At 50.0% G+C, this 13795-nt stretch overlaps 1 protein-coding gene across 1 annotated transcript in view; it reads left to right on the top strand.

Annotated features, from left to right (window-relative positions):
* The window catches only part of GLG1 (golgi glycoprotein 1), a 64893-nt gene that overhangs the window by 12824 nt on the left and 38274 nt on the right, over window positions 1-13795 (top strand). The window contains exons 2-3 of the mRNA XM_068692996.1: window positions 9003-9035; window positions 11555-11641. Coding sequence (XP_068549097.1) covers window positions 9003-9035; window positions 11555-11641 — 120 coding nt within the window. The remainder of the gene's footprint in view (window positions 1-9002; window positions 9036-11554; window positions 11642-13795) is intronic.

Here is a 13795-nt window from a genome sequence, read left to right as displayed (position 1 = left end):
AAGGCCTGAAACTTCCTGAGATTAATCTGTAATTGGCTACCTTTTTTTTATCCGGTTTGCATTCTGCTCTGCCACAGCAGAATTATATTTATATGTATTTATATATAAATAAATACGTGTACCTGCCCATTTATTTATCTGGGAGCAGGGCAGTGGCAGCTCAGGTTCTCCCGTGTCACCTTCACTGCCAGCGGCTGCCGTGAGCAGCTTCACATCTGAAAAGCAGCAACTGAGCGGCTCCCCCACCCCCAGGGGCTCCTGAGAAGCAGGGAGGGTGACTTTGATGGGTTTGGGGTTTATTCTGTGCTTGCAGAGTCAACATTGTTGTAAAACTGCAGCTTGGGCTTTGATAAGCTTTGCCTGAATTGCTGTGCTTAAATGCACCCAAAAGGACCCCAAAAGCCTCACTCGGTGGGATCTTGGCATCTTGGCCTCTAAACGTCAAGGCTAGTCGGGTAATTTGGTAGATTATCAGTTATAAAAATATCCTCAGGTGCCTCAGGTTGCCTCAGGGAAGCTGGTAGATGCCCCGTTACAGCTCCAGATGTAAACCTGAATTTTGGGGGCTTCAGGAAGCCTGAAAATGCTGTTTTTTGGAACGCTTGGTCCGTGTGCGGTAAAGTGAAAAATGCCTGAATGTGGCAGTTCTTAACTAGCTCCGAGGCTTTTCTGTCGCTGCCTCTTGTTCCCGAGGGCAGCTGGGATGGAGCTAACGTGGTGCTGTGCCCCCGGATCGCCTGAGCCAGGAGCTGCGCGGCTGCAAAATGCAGCTGGTGGTGGTGCACCAACAGAGGAGAGACCTGGCTCTCCCCGCACAGGGCAGCGTCTCCTCCTTCCTGCAACATCCGAGCTCAGATGTAGTTGATAAAAGGGAAGCCGTTGTACAGGGATTTTTTTATTGGGGGGAAACCCCGATGGTTGCATCTCGGTGCCAAATAATCGCTGGAGGAATCGCGCTCTTGGGTTTCTTCTCCATCTGCTTCTGTTTTTCAGATGCCTCAAACTCTGCTCGTGTCACGCTTGGGCTCGTACCCAAACGGTGCCAGCGGAGCCCTGGATGCTCGTTTTTAGCCTGCGTTTTGCTGAGGCTCAGTTTCCACCCAGAAGAGCAGCGTGTGCCTCGTGGCAGAGGCGGCTTCCCTGCTCTTGTGCCAGGCACAAAGGATCCTGCCTCACCTAGGAACAGGCAGCTTCTTCCTGCTGCTGTTTAGTGCCTCTCTTCTGGGTTTTATCTTGCCTTGAATTGTTACGGGACAATCATATCTTCAGCCTCTTCTCTACTCTGAGTTATATGACAGGTGTAAAAATGCCTGCATAAATTACTTGATAATCCGGGGGGGTATTTGTATAGAGGCTGGCACCCAGCAGCTAATTGTTCCCTGAGCAAGACCGCCTGGTCTGGTCGAGGACACACACACAAAAAAAAAAAAAGAAATAAAATAATATATTAATATATATATTTATTTGGCAGTGGTACTGACCTGTGCGTAAATCATTCCAATCTTACCTTGGTGTTGCAAGAGCTGCACACCACCAGCACCTTTTTTCCCCTTGTCATTCAGATAGAAATCTGCTTGCAAGGGACTTAAATGCTTGCGTGGGGTTAAAAATAAAATAAAATAAAATAAAATAAAAAAGGCACCTATGTGAGGGCAGTGCCATTGGGTTTTCCCCTGCACGCCCCCAGGAGCTTGCTGCTGCCTTTGTAACTGTGTCGTGTGCGCAGTTAGGATCTTTGTTCTACTTTGGTATAAGGGGATTTCTTAAAGTCCTCTTCTAAGTGTTACTTGCTAAGGAAATCAGCTTTATTCTGCCTGTTGGGTGGCACCAAATGGTCTCGCTGCGTTCTGCAGCTGTCTGAGCTTTGCCATCAGCGAGCTGCAAGTCCCCATGAAAAGCGGGGACTGTCTGCTGTGGATTCCCATGGGGGCAGAGCTTTCTCCACGTGCATCCTGCAGTCACGCCTGGCCTTCAGGTGGTAGGAGAGCATCGCTGTGATGTGAGCAACCATCACTGACAGCCATCTACCGACCACCAGCAGTGACCAGAGCGTGCTGATGTGTGCCAAGTGACCTCTGCTACCTGCTACGGACTTCAGCTCTGAAGTTCTCGTGGATGAAACCAAAAAAAAAATCAAGGATTTGGCGTGGAGGATCGTGCTAGGTGGGGACGGGGTCACTGCTTTCCCCCCCTGTCCCTCCTTCCCCCGTTATTTCACTCCATCGATGTTAGCAGAGGAGCTGGAGGTGTGCTCAGGCTTTTAATTGCAGCTTGTCTTTATTCATAGCTTTTTAAGTGGGAGTTATGGAAGCGGTAATTGGAAGGATTTGTGTGCAGGTGTCTGGCTCCCCGCTACCAGTAAGGCGTCTTTCTACTAACGCTGCTTTCCAGAAAGCTCCTGAGCTCACTTAACATCCAGCACCGAGTACGTATTATGTTTTTTTTTAAGCTTGCTCATCTGTGTAAAACTAGTCAGCTGTAATTTCTTCGCTTGGCCTAAGGGAAGCTGATCTGGCTGCTTACCGTGGTATCATTTTAAATCCTCCGAATTACCGTCGCAGCCAGCGTTTTCAAGCAAAGCGCTTGGCTGAGCGGCTCTAGCTATCTGTATCACGATTGAGCCCAGCAGTTCGAGCTGAAAAACCCTCGTGCGTTTGGGAAGGAGCTCTCAGAAACACGCAGGGCACTGAAGGCAGCTTCCTCCGGCGGAGGAGGCAGCTCCGTGCCCCTGCCTGCCTTCTCCTGGGGACCGGTCAGCTCGAACCGCTAGCAGAGCTGCAATAAGGCAGCCCCGAGCCCTTTATCGGAGGGATAAACCGAAGGAAGGAGCTTCGGATCTGCAGCAAGGCTTTTGTTTGCGTCTTCTGAAGGCGAGCGGAATTTTGATTTGCTGGTTTGCTGCTAGTCCCATGGAAACCTTGCCTTCGCGGTGCCTCGGAAGACTTATTCACGTTGAATTGTGTTGAACAAAATCCAAATGATTTTATCTGGGGTTAAAATAAACATTCGAGTTTGCTTTTTCCTCCAGTAACGCAAGGAAAACATTGTGATTCATCCAGGTTAAAGTTCTGCCGCCTCTGCACCCAGCGCCGCCGTGGGCTTGTGCCGTTGAAGAAACGTTGCCCAGGCAAAAAAAAAAAAGAAAACAAAAAAAAGGAAACAAACGCATGTAAATCAGGTTGGTTTACATCTAGACCCTTCAAACGACTCGTCGCTCGCATCCACCTCTCCCGTGCGTCCCGCTCTCGGGTTCCTAAATAGCGCCGGGCGCGATGAATCAGGCCCGGGCTGGTGACTCAGTGCCCTGCTGCTGCAGATGTCTCCAGCAGCCCTTTCTGGAGAGCTCCTCCGCTGCGAAACGCAGCTCCCCGGGGAGCAGCCACCAGGCAGCAGCCACCTTCATTCAGTCTGCTCGGTGCCGAAGGAGAACCCGAGCAGTAAAACTCCCCAGTGGCCATGGGGCTGGGGTCCAGCCCCTCCCCGCCGAGCCTCATGCCAGCAGAATTCGTTTGGTAAATGCCCTCGGTGTTTATTTAATGCGGTGTTTTCTTGCTTTGCGCTCTGCCCCTTGGCAGCCCTGAAGCAGCCCTGCCTTTTTCACCTCGGAGGAGGCGTTGGCACCGCAGGCTTGCTGAAAGTTTCCAGCATCCCCTTGCGCACGAGGTCCAGGCGTGCGTTGCCAAAGTGCAGCAAAGGCTAGCTAGTAAGGGGAAAAAAATAAAGCGTGGGCCATGCCACGTTGTACCAGCTCTAGGAGTTAAAATCCTGATCTCAGCGTGGCACCGAGAGGCTCAGCACATCCCTCGGGTCCTGAGCCAGCGCGCGCCCGACTCGCGTGGGTGCTGGCACCTTGGTCCCGTTGGGCTGGCCCAGAGCAGGGAGCACCCCTGGCAAGTTGTGCATCGGCTGGCCTCGGCTTGGCTTTCTGCTCCCCTCCTTTTTCTCTCTGTGGCTCTTGGGAGAGGAGAAACAGACGCCAGGGAAATCAATTTACCACCACGATTTGCGTCGCTCCCAGGCAGGTTGATTTAAATAAGCCAGAAGCCCAGATTTGAATAATTTCAGTCTTGCTTGAACGCTGTGGTAATCTTTCTAGAGTTTTCTAGGCTGGTTATATTATTTTGCGGCTAATTTTAGCCTTCACTGCCAAGCTTGGTGTTTTTCTTGACTAAATTGATAAGCTCTGTAATTATTTAAATGCTCGCATCTTAATGTTTCTATCTTTTAAGTAACGTTTAAAAATGGTAAGGCATTATCTCCTGAATTACTTCTCCATTCATCAAGCTGCTTTTGGATGGAAGTGGCGATTTAATTAAGAAGCAGACGATGAGTATTGTTAAAGCAGAACCGAAATAAATACGGGATCAGAGCAGTCGCTGCACGTGGGAAAACCTCTGTGACTTGTTCGAAGTCTTGCTGTCCTGGTCACGACCTTAAGATTTGCATAAATGATTATTATTTTTTTTTATTTCTTAGTTTATGAAAAAAAAGAGATTTTCAGTTCCTTCTCGGTGGCCTGAGGGTACGGCGTGATGGAGAACACGCTCTGCCCGTGTGGGTTCCTGGAGCAGCAGCCGAAGGCTCGCGGTGGCAGCGTGTTACAGGGCTCCTGTATCGCTGTCCTCAGCACCAGCAGCCCCCCGGGGATCCCCAAAAATCCTGCTCCTGCTCCCAGTCCTGTTCCTGCTGCCCCAGCAGCGTGCTATCACCCTGTGATCTGTAGGGTGGGCGCATCTTCACCAGCCTTGTTCCTGGCTCCATCCCGTAGACGCTTGCTTTGGGTTCCTGACATTGACAAGGTCTCGGCTCTCCTTGCTGCACGCACTCCCGAATTTCTTGGGTTTCTCGGTGGGATGTGCTGCTGGTAGGCAGCTCTTTGTGACCAAAGCCCCTCGTGGCTTGTCCCAGGCACTGCACAGCTCAGTGCTGCTTTCTGAAATCACCCTCTGATGTACCGGGCAGCATAGGGAGCAGGATTTTTTTTGGCACACATCTCCCCGGCAGCCCTCCTTGTTAGCGAGGGTCTCCACGAGGGAGCAGGGCACCTCTGGGACTCCCCAAAAACATCCCACAGGCTTCTGCAGGTGGAGGTGAGAGTCTCACCAAAGGGGTGCTGTGGGGAGTTGCCCCTCACCGCCACCCCAGGCCTGTTTTTGCTTCCTGCCAGCTTCCCAGAGGAGTTCATCGAGGCGTCTCTCTGCGGTTTTGGCCTCTGCAGTTGGACGGGACGCGCTGCTTTTCAGCAACCAGAAAGCTTTCTGCTGAGAAGTTTCTTTGGGAGAGCTCGGGAATGAGTAACGGAGGAAGTCAGCTTTTTTTTCTGGCAGGGGCTGATCTCTTGAAGCATTTTGAAGTCCAAACTTCTGGCCCTTTGAAGCGGTGCCAAGGCGAGAACTGGCGTGCAGCATGGCTCTTCTCAGCTCCGTACAATACGGCGTGACAAACCTGAAAATATTCGATGCCATAAATGCTTTGGGACGTCCTACAAGCAGTTTTACACTGCAGTCACCGTGGCCTTGGGGAGCCTCAGGTCTCCCTCGGGTTTTCCTGGTGGGTGCGTGGCACCTGGAGCTTTTCTGGAGTGTGTGGGTACGAAAATGAACTGCTGAAAATAGCTCCAAGGGGGGGCCCTTAGCTCGGCCCTCCCCTTCCAGCTCAGCTAAAGCAGCGTGTGAAAACTGGGGTGAAAGAACCTGGGTCTGTGGGAGCTCGGTGCCGCGCTTGCTCCAAAAAACTCCTTTAAAATTGGGAATGATCAAGGTGAGAGGCTTTCGCTGACACGGGTTTGGTTTTGGCACCGCCGTCTCTCGGCGTTGCAGGGCGTTGGGAGCGCAGCTTAACGAGTTGAACTCTCATTGCTCACTAAACGTGTAATTAAGTTACGAAGCCTGCTCATCTGTTCGGAGCTCCGGTTGTCTCCGGTTTAACTTCTGTATCGCACATGACTCTTGCAGGATTGCAGGATGTGTGAAAATGGCTTACTGTAGCCATCTGCTCGCTGGCACGCGCTCCAGGAAGTTTCAGCAGGTTGGAGGCCTGGGTGGCTGTGCGATGGTTTGTTTTTTCTTTTTTTTTTTTCCTTTTTTTAAACAAAAGCCGTGTTGATTCTTGCCCAGGCTGCTGTATCTGCTGACGTTCCCCCGGGCTGTTCTGCAGATTGCTCGTTGCCCTCGCCTCGGGAGGGGAAGGTCTGCAGGGGGGCGGCTCTCCCGGATCTCTCCTCGCTCCCTGCCTTGCACGGGGCTCGTGCTCTTTGCAGCCCTGATACCTGAGCACTGAATTGCCTTATTGTGAGCTGCCCGTCCCAGCGGGGTGTGTTGGCACAAAGGGACTGCTGGTACCCGGGGGAAGGACGCAGCTCCCAAATCCTTTCCCTTGAGCAGCTCCACAGCCTCCGTGTTAGAAACCCCTGGGTCACCTGCCGCCTCTCGGCAGGTAGTGCTGACAAATTTTTGTTTGCGTAAGGTCAAAACGGTGAAATTCAACACCAGCTGGACCCCGTGAGCTGATTCCTACTGCGTATCCATCCGTGCTGTGCTCTGCAACAGGTCACACGTGCTGCCCGGACTGCTGCCTGCCCTCTCCTTCGTGGGAAGGCGGCTGCCATTGCATCCTTTCCTCATTGATCCATTCAAGCTCCTTGCGATCTAATCCTGAGTGCAGGTGGAGAACACCTGGCTTGCTCGGTCCTTTCCAATGAGTGCTTGCTGCTCTGGCCCCAAAAGATCAGTGGAGGCGGCTGCTGTCATCCCCTGCTCTGCAGAGGGATTAAAACCTGGGGATGAAGGCACTCACGTGGCTGGCCTCAGGCTCTCCTGTTTGCCTGAGCGAAGGAAAGGAAGGTCAGGCTGGTGATTAAAGCGATCCGTGCAGAGCTCTCCCAAGACTTTGTTTCTTCCTTGGTGGACATTTAGGATTCTTGACTTGCTTGTTACAGCCTGGTGGCATGAATTGTACCAGGGACTTGCCCAGGTCACTCCATGGTACGGCTCCTTGAGCGAGCTGAGGCCGGGAGGATGGGGAAGGCGGTGCTGGCGAGCTTGTGGCAGGGCTTCACACCAGCCTTTGGAGTTCATGGGGCTGTTGTGATCACGTGCAAGGCAGTGCTTTTTCTGTCTTAAACTAAACTGCTAAAAAGCAAGAGCCTGAAGGAGCCCCCAGGGACACGTCCCTACTGTGAACCAGCCTTTAATCCTTCCGTCAGGTGCAAGCGGAGTCCTTCCCTCTCCTTGCTCTGCATGACGGCCTCCTCCCTGTCAGCTTCCTTTCCCAAAACGCGACATGGTGCAGCTCCTGGTGCTGTCTGATCCTTACCTTTCCCTTATCCCCCTGGTTCCTGCCTCCCAGGTGGAGGTCATTCCTCCACCGAGCCTGCCCCTGCTGCACCCGCGTGGCAGGAGGCGAGGACCGAGGGCTGCCGGCTCCGTCGGGCGCTGCTGCGAGCTGGAGCACTGAGCTCTGAGTGTAGGCAGGGCTCGCTTGGGGTCCCGTTGAGCTTCCATTGCAATGAAAGAAATCAGGCTGTTTTTTTCAGAGCTGAGGTTTTCTGCAGAGCACGGGGAAGGCGGGTATTTTAACGTCTGGTATGTTAATGTCGTGCGTTTCAGGAAAAGCTTGCCTCAGCTTCCCAGGCTAGTGCAAACCAGTCTGTTATCTTCCCGGGCTTATCTTTCCAGGAAAAAAGTTTTAATCTTTGATAGATTTGAAGCAAAGTGAATGAGGTTGGAGGATGCTGGAGGAGCTGAGGCAGCCAAGAGGCGCTTTGGGAAAGCTCTCTCTGGCCCTCCCAAGTCCTCCTGCTTGGCCGGGCAGCAGATACGTCCTGGCCACAACGGGCTAATTGCACTGCTGACGTACAGAATTTCATGAAGAAGCTGGCCTGGGCTGAAACAGCGATGCCAGCTGAGGGTATTCTGGCTGCTTTTGAAATTTGATGTGTCACCAAACGATTAGGATGGGTGCAGAAAGTTAAGGGGGAATCGCCTCCTAAGTCCCGCTAGCGTTGGCTTTGGGGAGGTGCTTCTCTGAAACGGTGCAGTTTGGGTGTCATCCTAATTTTTCTGTTGTGAGGATCAGTCCTGCAGTCTGAGGGTACCAAACAGGTGTCTGTTAGTCTCTAAGACAAAGCTTGAAACCCTAATTTTCAAGTTTATGGTTACTCCGGGAGAGATGGTTTGGGTGGTGGCATCCTGACCAAACCGTGACTAATTACCATGAGCCTTCAGGTGATTTCTTTGTTTTAATTCTTAACTGCAGAGGTAATTTTTGCCACTTCCTGCTATACAAAGTAAGTGCTTTAGTTAATAATGGCTGTAATTAAGGGCTTGGAAGCCTTTCTGTGCTCCCTTTTTCCCATGACTTGTGTTTGCGCTCCCTGAAGCAGCGATGGTGCGAGCACCCCATGGAGCAAACGCCTGCTTTGGGGGGCTCCCGGGCTGCCCCAGCTTCAGGGCTGGTTCTGCCTCACATCCCTGCGGCCCTGAGCTCTCTGTGGTGGCTGGAAAAGGAAAAAAAGCAGAAAGGCAACGAGTCGGGGCTGAAGGGATCAGCAGGAGGCAGGGCGCTGCCAGCAGCTCCCCCTGGAGCGCCACCATTTGCTCCCAGAGAGTTACTGGGCTGGCAAATCGAGGCAAGCAAGGCTGCCTTTGTCCTTCAGTTGTGTGCATGAAGGTGTTTTTTTGTCTTAACTCCATGGCCACATTTTCCTACAGGTGCTTTGTCAGTTTGGGAAGCTGGGCTGAGCACAAGCATGCCCATTGCGGCTTTGTGGTGGCCACGTAAAGGCTGCTACTGTGCCATTTGTGTTGTGCAGAGGTGGGACAGGGTTGTCCCTGGTGTTCCTGTCTTTCTGGCCTGTAGATACCATGTGCAGCTTCTAACATCTCCTGTCAGTTGTGTCAAATGGAAATCCTTGATGATATGGTAGTTCCTACAAGCTTATATTGTTCTGTGTGTTAAACGCAGCCGTGACCTGACGTGCCTTTTTTTTTTTCTCCTTTCAGCCAGACAACGAAATCTCTTCAGACTGCAACCACGTAAGTACTCTTTGTTTTATTCAGCCTTTCACTGCAGCATTCACAGCTCACGTTCCCTGTTTGGCACAGGGCTTGCAGAAAGCCTTGGTCAGGACACCCCTGAGTCGTTGGCCAACGGAGGATGAGCACGTGGCGACTTCTGTAGCCCAGTATAGCCAGCGTGGTCTTACTGGAGGCTGCAGGAAGGAACATCAAGTGCCCCACACGCTGTATTTCCGTGTCGGAGGAGGACAGCAGACGTCTTTCCCAATTTATTTCCCAATTTACGCTCGGGGGGTGGTTCCCGTGAGTTGCTGGGAGCAATATGCTGCGCTCCTTCTGGGAGAGATGTGAGCGGTGCTGAATTTAAACTCTCAGCTTCAGCTGTCGAAGCCTTCTGTATTGCTTTCACAGCTGCTAAATTCTTAGACTTGCTTGGGAAATGCCATCAGGGTGTGATATTTAGAGGCAGTTTGAACCACTTGGCTAGTTTTAGAGCAGATTCCCTCGCAGCGCTGTGTTTAACACTGAGCAAACTGTTAGCCAGTTTTCAGACTATCAAGCTGACTCTTCAAATCCCAAGACTACAGGGAAAAAGGGGGGAAAAAAAAAAAGGTCAGAGCTAAGATTGGCATTACATTTCCTTTGGCTTCTCTCCTTGGCCTTCTGTTACAGCACACGGTATCGGGATCCTTGATTTTTTAGCCATGGACATGAACAGACAAACACGTTCATCAGCAGTGGTCTTTGTTTCAGGTGCTTCAGAAGCTGTATTTTAGTTTATTATTGGGAGATAAATGCCAGGAGCAAGAGCCAGCCGTGCTGTACAAGCTGGCATTTCCAGTTGTTTCTAATTTAACCCTTAGCCCTGTGCTGCCCGACTTCGTGGCAGCTCTAACTCTGTGTTGCGTGGGTGAAGGGCACATCAGGCTTCTGGTTTTAGGTCTTATTTTGGAGAGAGAGAAAAGTTCAGTGTTAAAATGTGTACCTGGCGCTTAACCCCTATGCCAGCAGAAATCCACAGTGAAAAAATGGAAAACCAGGCCGCAGAGACGCAGTCTTGTTTCAGTTTTCTTTGCCTCCCTGCAGCCTTCTGGTCATCTCCTGGGAAAACATTGCTGAGCTCCAAAATCTGGGTTTTCAAGCCACACGCATAACCTCCCTTCTGCCTGTGGGATGTTTTCCTTGGGCAATTCTGAAGCGAGATGCCCTCCAGAGCCTGAGGTTGCAAGCGCAGAGTGCCTTTTGATGCTGTCGCCCCTTATTTTTGCCCTTCTGGTCCTGGCTGGGAGGCGCACACGGCTCTTTGCAGGGGCGGGCTGCCTGCTAGTTCACTTCTCTCTGTTAAACCTCTATGTTTACAACTCACACCCTCCAAAATAGGCTAGAATCGTGTAATTTTATATATATATTTTTTAACTTTTCACAACTTCAGAGCCGTGACGGGAGGTGTGGAAGATGGTGCGTTCCTAGTTCTTAGTGTTTGCACCCTCGTGGCGGCGATGCGAAGCTGCCTGCCCCGTGTCTCTGCATGTTTCTGTCTTTCCTCTGTGTACAACGCTTTTCAAAATAGGAGTTTGACCAAACTATTTAGCATTTTAATTCTTGCCGTGAAGGCAGAGCGTTTAAAATTAATTTTTAAAAACTGTTTAATCTTTATGTTAATTGAAAACGTTTAAATGTAACGAGTTCCTAGAGAAAACCAGATGAGCTAACAGAGCTGCTCTTGGGCAACCTCTCTGCAATTAATTTGCTGAGGTTTTGCTGCCTTTTATTTTTACTTTGTGGTGCCTGAGGAGGAGACCCGGGGTGTGTGTGTGTGTCTGCAGAGTGGAACTTGCCCAAGATTGATTCCTGCGGGATGACCCAATGCATCCAGGCTTCTGCATGAGCTAATCTCTGGCTCCTAGCAGAAGAGTCATCCTCCCTGAGCCGTCTTGCAGAGCAACCTGCAATGTATCAAACAGCTCAACAGGAGAGAACCTCTAGGGCTGCACTGTGTCTGCATCCAAAAAGCTGCCTGGGTGCAGCCCCTGGCAGAGGGAAGCGAATACGGGACCAAATGCATCGTCCCCTTCTTTTTTTTGCTTGTCTTTTTAGCTTTTTCTATATGAAATCTGCTCGTATCGAGGACTTTGTTTCTGGTAAAGCATTTGTGTCAGGCAGATGAGCCACGGCACAGAAAGTGGTGGGCTAAAGATTGCTAAATATGCAGCAGGTGGCAAGCTACAGCTTTCATTGTGTGATCCCTTCTGATTATGAAAATCTCTTCATTAAATGTATTTCCTTGTAATGAGTCAGCTCATGACCTTATAGGGAGATTTCTAGCACTCTGAATGTGTCCAAGATAAAACTCTTGAGGAAATGAAAGACAGAAGTTGTTGTCAAGGAGACTTTGCACTGATGGCTGTGCTGTGGAAGGACGAAGGTACCAGTGTGGGGTGTTGATGTTTGCTGCTTTTCTGAAGCGAAACAGCAATTCCTCATTATCCACGGGAAGCTCTTAAACCTTCTTTTTGTCCTTTTTTCCCCCTCTCTAGCTCCTGTGGAACTACAAGCTGAACCTAACTACAGATCCGAAGTTCGAATCCGTGGCCAGAGAAGTCTGCAAGTCCACTATTGCAGAGGTAAGCCAAGAGAGGCACAACTGCTCTTGTGGCACTAAGATTTTTCTTGCCTCCTTGTGATGGAAAATCAGTGTGCCAGCAGCGTTTTGGGTAAGCTCTTGTCTTATTTGCCAGATTCCTGGGCATAATTCATGCAGCCTTCTTGCTGAAAAAGCCTGTGACCTTAGTGGTGCCGGGCAAAGGTACCAAAAAATGGAAGAAATGATGGGCTGATGTCCCTGTTAACAAGTGCTCAACAGCCGTAGCAGGGTTGCTGTAGCAAGGGTTCTGCTGAACTTTTAGAGCAAGGCTACTTTTGATTCTGGCTGGCTAGCAAAAGGGATAGACAAATTGACGTCAAATCATGAATCAACATATTTTTTTCCTCTAAGCTCAAAGCTAAATACTCCGGGGACTCTCTATTAGGAACTTCCTATTTTTAGAGTGCACGAGGAGCTGGTGCTCTGTCTCCAGCATCAGAACACCTCAGCCCAGCCTCCAAGACCTGATCACGTCTTTCCTTGTGCTCATTTTAGAGCTCCTGTGGCTGTGCTCTCAGCCTCACAGGGGAGCTGATGGGGCAAGAATCATGCCGCCTGGCATGATTTTTAAACTTGCCTTTTTAAAGGTTCAGTTCACTCTAGGTGCTGGCTCCTTTGTGGTTCCCCAGGTCCTCACGCGTTTGATGGAACTGCATTGGGATCAACTCCGCTGTTCCCTTTTCTTTACAAAATTTTCAGCTGATTTAAGAAGAACATGCATAGATCTGAGAAACTGAGGGTGTCAACAGCAGCATGGCCCCAAAAGTTCAGGAATTAGTGGGGTAGATGAGGGATGTGCCACTGCTGTTTCCTCGTGGCTGACTATGGCCCATTTCTCCTTCTGTTAGCACCAGATGAGTCGTGGTAAGAATAGCATGAGTGATAAAGCATTTAGAATAAGGAAGGGTCAAGGAAAAGAGCCAACACAGAAGGCTAGAGTATTGAACAGTGGAAGGAGAACGGCTTGCGTGGAAGCTTTATGTTGTGTTTGGAGTTTGGTAGCTCCCAAAATCAGGCACTGCCTGTTGGATCCCGCTTTTTGCAGCCACAGGAAAGATTTTTCCCTCCCTATTTCGTGTCGTGAGACCACTGCAGAATTTTTACAACCGAGGCATTCTTGAAAATGCTCTTTTAACAGTCTGTGTAATTACCACTTCTGTACAGTGACAGCCTGGCACTGTAAATGGTGCCCTCTAAATCTGGGATACGGTGTCTAAAAGCAGCGGGAGCAGCACAGAACTTCAGCTGTGTGTTAACCAGTGGAGTTGTGCTTAAATTGTGGTGAACGATGGCATGAATTGCAGGTATTTTACCTTCGAGTGCTTTTTATTGAAAGGAAGAAGAAAGGCTGGATAAGTATCAATCTTGTTTGATCTTCTGACGCCTGATTCTGAGGCAGGTGCATAAACCATGCCGCTAATTTATGATGGAATTTCTACAGAAGTTGAACATACAGCGGGCAGTGTACTGTTAACATGCTGCCTAGTAGTATTTGTCTGTAGTTGATGCTACCAAGTAGGTGTTCTCTTGCTGTGTGACTGAGCTTGGAGTCTTAGCATTGCTTTGTATCAAAAACAAAGGACTACCAGAAGAGCAATTCCTAGTAAAAAGTCATTTGGGCATTGGTGACGATCCCAACTGGGTACATTCTGGAAATCCCACCTTAAATTTTATCAGCTAATCATAGATTTGATGCGAATGCCAACTTTTTCCTTAACTGTTGCAATGCTATGAGCTTGGGCCTTAGTTTAAATCCAGAATTACAGCTGGTTGCCTTAGAAGTGGTGAGGCAATAACGCAACCGCTTGGCCTGCCATGCAGCTCTGGGGCTGTTTCCAAAGCTGGGCTCTTGGCACACGACACCCCGAGATTAAATACGAAATGCTCTACCAGTCTACACCTGCCTTCAAATAATCTTTTTTTTAAAATGTTGCATGTTTTAGCTCTTACATGGAAAAAATGGCCTCATAAAGTGAGGTGGAGGCAGACCTGTTTCATTCATTGCATCTGACCCATCTGAGTCTGTCACAGGATGCCCTGAATTAATTCTTTTTCGAATTAGTGTCTTCCTAGAAACGTGTCTCTATTAATATTTGCAGTGTGAAGATTCCAACGTGGTGTTGCAGAGCTGAGG

This window comes from Anas acuta, chromosome 10, assembly GCF_963932015.1.
Source record: "Anas acuta chromosome 10, bAnaAcu1.1, whole genome shotgun sequence".
In the NCBI taxonomy this organism is placed as follows: domain Eukaryota; kingdom Metazoa; phylum Chordata; class Aves; order Anseriformes; family Anatidae; genus Anas; species Anas acuta.
The sequence above is the reverse complement of the archived record's forward strand: the minus strand, read 5'-3'. Positions and strand labels throughout refer to the sequence as shown.